Here is a 9,823-nt window from a genome sequence, read left to right on the forward strand (position 1 = left end):
AAATTGAAAAATTGAAATTGAAATTGTAATTTCTTTGTAATGTTTTGTAATTTCTTTGTAATTTTTTGTAATTTTGTAATTTTGTAATTTTGTAATTTTGCAATTTTGCAATTTTGCATCAATCAATCAAAGTCGCAGCCGATCATACTATATGTGTTGTTAACTTGTTATACAAAAGTATTCCACATTTTCCAAGATTCTTTGAAAATAGCAAGCTCAACCTGTTCCATGGCAACACATTGTGAGATTTTAGATTGGTTATCATGTAATTTGCATCCTTCTGTCTGTACTACATTTTGTTAGTTGCGGTGTGGAATTTGCTCACACACTCACTAACACTCTGTGTGACTGTGTTTTTCTCCTATAGTCGCTGTGGTGAAGTCAGTATGCGTTAAGGAAGGAGGGATGAACAATAACAGGACACTGCTGTACACCAGGAGAGGACCTGCACCATACAAGGCCACCTCTCGCCTCCTCCCCAACACCATTGCCATGCTCAAGCGAATGTATGGTCCGTACTGCAGAGGACCAGCCCCCCAAAACGCCTCCTCAAATCAAATGCAGTCCAACAGGAGGGGACCCACACTCCACAACACCACCTCCTTCAGCGTGCTCACCAACCCCAAATCAGGTAAGGAAAACTTGCACATTAGACCAATGTACTGTATGACATAATTCATAATAAAAAAAGTAATTCAATAGAATTTGTTATAATAATGTTGGTCTACTGCATGGAATGTGTGTAATCCATCTCTCAATTTTTCAATTAATCGTTTTGTTTTGGGTTAGAAATTCAGAATGAAACCAATTTCAGGCAACACGTAAAAAATAAACGCTTTATTTTATTTAGCCAAAGGTTTCACCTATAATAATGGCAATGCCATGCCCAAAGTAGGAACATCAGTATGTACAATTGTACACACTGTAAGTACATAGTTGAAGTGGCTGCATATTTTGCCAAAAGTAAGTGTCATCAAAAAAGTAAAATACTGGTTGGTCTATTATGCTCAATCCTGTAAAAGAGATAAATCACAACAAAATAAAGTTGTCTGACAGTCATTTCATTTCAATTTGCAGTCCTGAAGAAAACCGTAACTCCAGGGGAACTACAGCAACCAGCAGGAAACTACAGGAAGAAAATGCTAAGAGTAAGTACCCACAATAATTCACTTGAAATTCATCAAGCACTGCTCAAGAGTGCTTGATGAACAACAACCCCCTCCATGTGTGTGCACGCATGCACGCACACACACACACATACAGTACACACTTTCTACTACTGCTGTCTTTAATACCTTTGTTGTGTGTTGTCTTTTCACAGATGGAGAGCGACGGGTTGGGCTGGGGGTTTGTCGTGCGAGGGACTGGACCGTGTCACGTCCAGGGTGTGGAGCCCCATGGACCTGCTGCTGTTGCTGGGATGAAGGTACGAATCATGGAAAATGGTGTTGAATATTATAATGTAATGTAATAATGTAGGCTATCCATTATCCTAAAAAGATCCTACTTTGTTGCCGCATTAGAATGACTTCTCTCTCGGGTAGAACGAGACTGAAGCAAGTAAAAAAACAAAATCAGCAGTATCATTCTCAGAATAATAGTGAAAACTAAAGTGATTTGATTTGAAGTAATTTCATGTTTCTCTCAATCTCTCTCTTCCCCACACCTCCTCCTCTCCCTCTGTATCTGTCCCAGGTGTGTCAGCTTGTAGCTTCCATCAACAACCAGAGCGTTCTGGAAATGGACTACAAAGCCATAAACCGCCTCATCCTGACTGGCCCCATGAAGATTCAGATGGAAGTCATGGAGGAGGTTACTGGAAAGTAACGGTGTTGGATGTACAAGGTATCTATCTGCCTAACAGCACAAACAACAGTTCTGCCCAAGACAAGCTCCCTCCTCCCCAACAATATCCATGCTGCAGACTGCAGAGGAGCAGCCGCCCCCTGCCCCACCCACCCAAGTTCTGCCCAAGACAAGCTCCCTCCTCCCCAACAAGAGCCATGCTGCAGACTGCAGAGACTGTATGAGGAGCCCCACCCCCCACCCCCCAGTTTTGCCGCTACATCAGGCTCAGCAGCCCCAGGACAATATTTTGGAGCTGTTACAGACATTTTTGGACCCCACAGCTTGGTGCCCATGGCAAAACATGACCATCATAAATAGTTTTATAAGTGTAAATATGTTTGATTAAGATAATGCACTTAGAGATTTATAAAATAATACTTTTAGATGATTTATTTTTTAATATTGATGGTAACTTGTTTGTTGTAAACATGTTTGATTATAATCAATGATACTTTCAGATGATTTTGTTCTATAAGTGTTAAGTTTGATTATGATCAATGATACTTTCAGATGATTTTGTTTTATAAGTATAAATATGTTTGATTAAGAGAATGCACTTAGAGATTTATAAAATAATACTTTTAGACGATTTATTTTTTTACTCATCAAAATAATCTGCTAATATTGATGGTAACTTGTTTGTTTTACAAGTGTTGTTGTTTTAAAAGGTGATTGATTATGATCAATGATACTTTCAGATGATTTTGTTTTATAAGTGTAAATATGTTTTATTATGATCAATGATACTTTCAGATGATTTATTTTTTTACTCATATTGATGCTAATGTTTGTTTTTTAAAGTTCAAATATTTTGATTGAGACATTTCTGTATATATTAAAATACACTTGTAAGTATGAATACGTTATCCGTGCCCTTTTCAATAACGGTGGCCAGTGGCCTATTGCATTATTTTCTCTTCAGGGTTTCTTGTTTGTCTGTAATCGACCCCGTTTAAGTAACTAGTCCACAATCACCTGTACCTCCAAGCCTAGCTGAGTTTAAGACAAGATCAACCAATTTTAGATTTAAACAGTCACATTGCCTCATACAGTATTGAAAGTAAATGAAACCAAGCAGGCCAGGATTTCCTGTCCAAGTTTCATTCATAGTACAGCACAGCACAGACAGATGTGTGTAGGAATTTCTGTCAAACTGAAATATGAGAAACTTAATTTGCAGAGAATTATACGACAGCTGAAAAGACTAAAGAGTCAAGACAAAGCTTGAACCATAGAGGAAGATAAGAAGTCAGGCTGCAAAAAGACTACAATCACTTTTTAAATTTAGAAGTGTTTTTATTTGCTAGGTTTAGGAACTGTACATGTGACCCCTTTTTGAAAATACTGCTCATGGGCTGAGAAAGAGAATGAGAGAGAGAGAGGAGGGGGTTTAAATAGGGAGAAGAGGAAGGGAACGTAAGAGAGAAAAAGTGAAGGAGACTGAGGGAATGAGGGCAACATGGAGGGGGTGGGAGGGGTGATGAGGACATGAAGTGGGAGATAAATAAGGTTGAGAGAGGGAGACAAAGGGACAGACAGAAAGGTGTGAGAGGACACGAGGATAAATCCTGGAGCACACACACCAGTAACAACACCACCAACAGTACATGCTAGGTCCTGACCGGCATTTAGACCACATGGGCCCTACTAGTGTGCCCATTCTGGGTGTGTCATAATAGGCAAACATTCTGCAAAGCTTGAAGATTATCTGTTTTCGGTGAAGACATTTGGTGTAGAGGGACAAAGGTAGAGCCCTGGGAGATCAACGAGAGAGATATAAATATAAATAGATTACTGCTGTATCCTGATATTATTATCAAATATATATAAAAAAAAATAAGCTAAAATAACAGATCTACAAGCGCACTATGCGTCAAGCTTATAGATCTGCCATTGTTGTGCGACGCCGTGCTAAATCAAAGTGTGAAATAGAGATTAAGGGGTTAAAGTCTCTCTTCTGCTGCCTGAAAAGTGTTCCTGCATGTGTTCACTCACTGCGCCTACAGCTCTGAAGCAACCACTTAAACCCTATACACGTCTTTGACGTGTATAGGGTTATCCCCTAGGGCTCTCTTAGTTGGTCCCTTCCTTTTTTCCATCGACCACAAAAACTCTTTGCCGACAATAGCCAATCTACGAGCTTGTATATAGGTGCTATTTCCACAGCTGGCCCATTTTCGCCAAATGTTCGCCTACTACAAGGGTTCCAAAACGTTTCAGGCCGTGATCCCCCCAAATAATCATAATTTGAACTGGGGCCCGCCACCACCCTCGTACTGCAAGGCGCTGCTAATTTGGCCAATTTGGTATTAAGGTCTAGAAATGTGCAGATACCCTGTATTTGTTTACTGTTGTGTGAGAATGCAATGTTGCACATTAAGACAATCATCTGAGGAACCCCCACAATAATCTGGGGGTCTCAACACGGCCAGAACAGCAACGCTGGGGTTCCTGTGGTTTAATCCCAACCTTCACTTCATTATCCACAGTGCAGTATGTACAGTAGACATGAGGGTGAGCTTTCAGGCGAGGGTCAACGGTACGAGCAGTCACAGGACATGAAAAAATATTCTCACCGGTTGGTGCAGCATCACACTTGGCTTCAATATATAAAATAAGAGAATAATGTCATCATATGGCGGGTTTTCCATACATCCTTTCCGAAGAAACATTTCAATACAAAAATGTATTATATGTAATGCAGGTAAGACGACAACCATGCTCTGTCAAACCACGGAGCCTCGTTTAAAAATACTGTAGTGTTTTGAGTGTCATGGGACAACTTAAAATTGGTCTCTTCTCCTATACCCCTCAATTTTACCCTCCCTCACCCCCATGGGTTCTCCCCCTCCATGTTCATCCCCAATGCCTTCCACTCTCTGTCTTGTCGACCCATACCCATTGGGAAAGTGTTAAAAATAGACCTTTGTATATTTACTATGTAGTTAACTTAAAAAGTGCCCATGGATCTTTATTTGTAAAAAGAGATAAAATTCATATTTTTCATTTTCCAGGTGCCTGAGATAGTCAGATAGAGTCTGTTGGCTCTACGCCACGTGATGCCAAAGAAAGAAAATTGAATGAGAAAGCTGCGACATTGATGGGCGCTTAAGATGCGCTAATAACCACATCACTGTCAGCTTTGTAGTGAAACGCATTGACCTGGTGAAAGGAAGGAAAAAATACAGACAACATCGAGGCTGATAATAATGATAATAATAATAATAATTTGTAATGATATAATAAGGTTTAAGCATCGTCTTCATCATCATCTAGCTCATGTGTTCCAGTTGTGACATCTCACATACGTAGAGATGTTTACCTGTTCATCATGTACTGTTCTTAATTAACTCATATTTGATGTTGTTTTGTTTGCCTAAGTCTACAACCATTCCAGAGGGGGCCATAGAACAAAAAAACAAAACAAAACAACGCCCACAGTCCATTGGACGAACATATCGCTGGCCTACAGGCAAAATGCATACGTATTTGCGTGCCAGAGCAGCGTACAGAACAGTCGATCTACAAGTTTGTAGCTCTGCTATTTATAACACCTTGCGCAACCAAGTTTAAATCAGGCAGTTGGTGTTAGCGCACCGACGCACACATGCAGGACGCTGGCAGGCCTCGCTTGATGATGCGTTTCCTTCAGTGATTCCAATGGACTCGTTGAGGTTTGTTTAACTGACTCCGGAAGAGACAGCGTATGTTTAACTGACTCCGGAAGAGACAGCGTATGTTTAACTGACTCCGGAAGAGACAGCGTATGTTTAACTGACTCCGGAAGAGACAGCGTATGTTTAACTGACTCCGGAAGAGACAGCGTATGTTTAACTGACTCCGGAAGAGTCAGCGTATGTTTAACTGACTCCGGAAGAGTCAGCGTATGTTTAACTGACTCCGGAAGAGACAGCGTATGTTTAACTGACTCCGGAAGAGACAGCGTATGTTTAACTGCCTCCGGAAGAGACAGCGTATGGAGACGAGCATTGTTTTTTTTCTGGATACAGGACAACGGAGACGACAAAATAATCAGAGAAAAAAAAAAAAAACGACAACTAAATATCGAGCAAATGCGGACGTGGCCAGAGACATACACTGAGGAAGAGTTTATAAATGAATGTCTGTGTGATGGAGGAGAGGAGAGGAGAGAGAGGTGGTAACCCTTGGTTTAGTCTTTCAGGTGTCGGGTCCTGTCTATTCAGCCATACATCCAATGCACGTGTCCCTGTCCAATACACCCATTGATCCATCAGTCCATTACTTCGATCGATCTGGGATCTGTCCGTCCATCCGTCCAACCGTCCATCCATCCATCCATCCATCCTCTCTCTTTGATTGGCCGAGTCTCTCCGCTGTCCGGAGCCTCCCCTTTCCCCTTCCTCCATCCAGATTGCCTGTAGGCCCCACCCCTCCAGTCTGATTGGACGGCGGGCTAGTGCGTGTGGCCCTGGGCGATCAACTTGAGGCGCGCCTGGTCGATCACGTCCAGCAGGTTCTTGGCGTCCACGGCGAGAGCATGAGCCGCTGTCAACATCTGTTTCTTATAGTCCTGCTGGAGGCTGAGGAGAACACAGAACACATAGTAGTAACATTAGATTTCCCTTTCTTTTGGGCATTTTGTTATGCTTTGTTATAGATAGGTCAGTATATGTAGATAGTCAGGAAACAAAGGCCAGAGGTTGGCGAGACGTCCGAGAGAAGACAGGTTGGATTTGCACCAGGGTCCTCGTACAGGTTGGATTTGCACCAGGGTCCTCGTACTCACCAGGAGCATAATCGCCTCTGTCTCAAACCTTATATGTCCAAAACTAGCAAAAGTAGCAGATCTACAGTACAAGCTCGAAATGCGTCGCTTTGCAGATCTGCTACTTTTGTGTGACACTGTAGTATGATCAAGAAGGGCGTTCAATTACGAAAAAAACAAAAAAAGTTAACATTTAATTGAGGAAATACTTAATGAACTTGAATCATTTTATTTTATGCACTAAATGGCTGAGCCACCAGGCACCCCAGTGTCATTACATTACAAACGACCAATAACAAAGTAGTAAAAACTATGTTCGTGTACGCACCTTGTCATGACATACTGCTGGGCAAGTTTCATCTTCCCTATCAACTCTGCCAGGTCTGAATTCAACAACTTCTGAGCCATCTCGATCTATTTCAACAAAAAAATTCAAATGTGAATAAAGCCATATTTAAATGCACTCAAGTAGAATATGTAAACCTGTGACTTAACAATTAATTAACCAGTGGTTGTAACAAAACAACATGGACCCATACAAGGTTATATTTGTACACTCTGTAGGCGCACCTAAGTCAGTTGTAGAATAAACGACTAAATGACATGTTCCAGTTACATGTGGGATGCATGTAGAGTGAGTGTGTTCTGTGTTTACCTCTCTGTGTGTGCTGGCTGGTAGCACCGGAATCGTCTCATCCACTGTCGCTAGCAGAGTCCTCAGCGCTAGGCCTACCTCCTACACGCACGTGTACACACACACACACACACACACACACACACACACACACAAACACACACTAGAACGTCAACATTTTAGGACGGCTTTTTTAAATAATCGGCCTCAGGTCTAAATGAGATAGCTCTTCACCTCTTCACCGAAAGCTGGACTATGAATAGGCCTTTACCTTCACCATAGGGATGTACTCCTCTGGACTATGAACAGGCCTTTACCTTCACCATAGGGACGTACTCCTCTGGACTATGAACAGGCCTTTACCTTCACCATAGGGACGTACTCCTCTGGACTATGAACAGGCCTTTACCTTCACCATAGGGACGTACTCCTCTGGGGCCGCCGGCTGAATCCTGCTGGACATCTCGATCACGGCTTTGACCAATCCCGTGACGTTCTCGTACACTTTGTCGTTGGAGCGATCCAGATTGGCTGTGGGGGGCGGGCTGATCTCCTGGGGCTGGAGCTGGACGGACCAATGAGGAACGCAGAGGGGGACAGTCAGAAAGGAACGAGAATAAACCATCTGCCCTGCACATTTCTTCAATACTATAGAATGGGTGACTGTAGTTACACCAGACTCTCCACCAGGTGGCAGTTGTAAGTCACTAAATGAGGCACAGGTAGGCACTAAACTCACAAACACACACATTCCCTCATGAATGAATGTCAGTTGTCATTAATGTCAAATTTGCATTCTATTTCATTTTTTCCCCCAGAGCTTACCATTTCTAGCCTGGCTTTAGCCAGACTGATAACGTGGATGGCCAAAGCCAGGCCAGAGTAATGTGCAGCTTTATAGCCAAGAAGAGACAGACATGAACCTCCTACCATTAGTTCAAATCACACTGGTTCCCAAACAGTGGGTCGGGACTCGGGACCCATTCCTATGGGTCCCTTTATGTTTTGTTTCCTATGTTTTGTTTTCACATTTAAAAACAATATTCCCCCATAAAAGCAAATAAAATAATGAATTAAAAACAACGATTCAATTTTTATTCCAGCAATATCATGAATAAATCAAAGACAAATCTAATAAATTCCATAAATTAGAAAACAAATGTTTAAGAAGTAGTGAAAATAGTCGATCTACAAGCTCTTTCTCTTTTGGGTCACGGGCTATAAAGTTTGGGAACCACTGCACTAAATGACCTGGTGACCTACAGTAAGCTGATACGTCAATGTTGTCATTTACTGGGAAGTCGGAGGTCAAGAAGTTCTACAGAAAAGGGAGTTGGAATCGCAAGCAGGGGAAGTATCGTGCAACGAATTATATCAAGCCCTTAATAGTCATTATTTAATCTCAAGCTTTCCCCCCCAATCTTACAATTGATGGACTTACATACATTTAACAAAAGGTACAATTTATTTATGTATTTTATTTTCCAATGAACCACCTGGAAATTATGCCATGAACCACTAGTCTGTGGACTATTGGTGTTATAAAGCATTATGAATATTTATGAGTTCTTATAACTATAATCATACAGTGTTTCTTATAAGCATAGCAATATGTTTATAATGCTTTATAATGCATCCCATAGATTTGATTCATATCAAGTGTTACCAAAAATCTAATCTGAGCCCATATCCTATTCCCCACCCAACACACCAGTAGTCCCCAGGTTGATTCTTAAGTCAGGGTGGTGGTCCCTGCTTCACAATAAGTTGAAAACACCTTCAGAATCTTAAGCTACAAAATTCACTTCAACTCCATTTGTTTCTCGTTCGCTTACTCTCTTTTTCTGTATTCCTTCACACACACACAACTTACTAACTTTACAATGATGGCTAACGCATATATTTAATAAAAACAGACTCAAGAGATGTTGTTGTTATTAATTTATGGCAGGCCAAATGATTTCAATCTGTTGCCATTCCACTACATCCACCGTTGGCTCAAATGTGGCACAACAATACTCCCCTATTCCATGTCCATACCAATTGGAAGGATGACGCAACATTCCTACCTTGAACAGGCTGTGTAAAAAGGAACAAGTACATGCTTCTCTGTATGTTTCTAGTATGAACAACTAACTAGTACATTTGGATTGTTAGTATGTTAGTCAGTCCACAACGTAAACTATAGACATACTAAAACTCTAAGTGAAAAATGTTAAGACTTAAAATGATCCCAGTCTCAAACTAGGTTAGATGAGTCTTAAATGTACACAGCATTGATGACTAATCCAAGTGAATTCATAGTTGTTCCTTCAATGATCTTGGACAGTTGTATCTAGTTTAAGTAAAGAATCCAATGACCATAAACGACACAGTGGCAAGACAAACCTTTAAGATAATTTTAGTTTTCAGGACAGAAATTGACTGACCCAGCAGGAAAGCCCAAAGCAAAGACTATCTTTGTCAACAAAGACAAACTGTTGCCTTTGTCACAAAGAGTACATTGTGTACATTTCTGCAGCTAGGTAATAGGATCAGAGGAAGGAAATAATATGAATCCCCTTCATGAGCGGATAATAATCCCCACGCACTAC

The 9,823-nt window shown here is 41.2% G+C and overlaps 1 protein-coding gene across 1 annotated transcript in view; it reads right to left on the reverse strand.

The window, feature by feature from the left end:
• Positions 1–3,123: 3,123 nt before the first annotated feature.
• The window catches only part of LOC308332083 (focal adhesion kinase 1-like), a 68,987-nt gene continuing 62,287 nt past the window's right edge, over positions 3,124–9,823 (reverse strand). Inside the window, 4 exon segments of the mRNA XM_080787715.1 lie at positions 3,124–6,410; positions 6,924–7,009; positions 7,251–7,331; positions 7,639–7,794. Coding sequence (XP_080643841.1) covers positions 6,284–6,410; positions 6,924–7,009; positions 7,251–7,331; positions 7,639–7,794 — 450 coding nt within the window. The 3' untranslated portion in view covers positions 3,124–6,283.

This window comes from Protomyctophum bolini (genome assembly GCF_963924005.1).
Source record: "Protomyctophum bolini genome assembly, chromosome: 17".
Lineage (NCBI taxonomy): Eukaryota > Metazoa > Chordata > Actinopteri > Myctophiformes > Myctophidae > Protomyctophum > Protomyctophum bolini.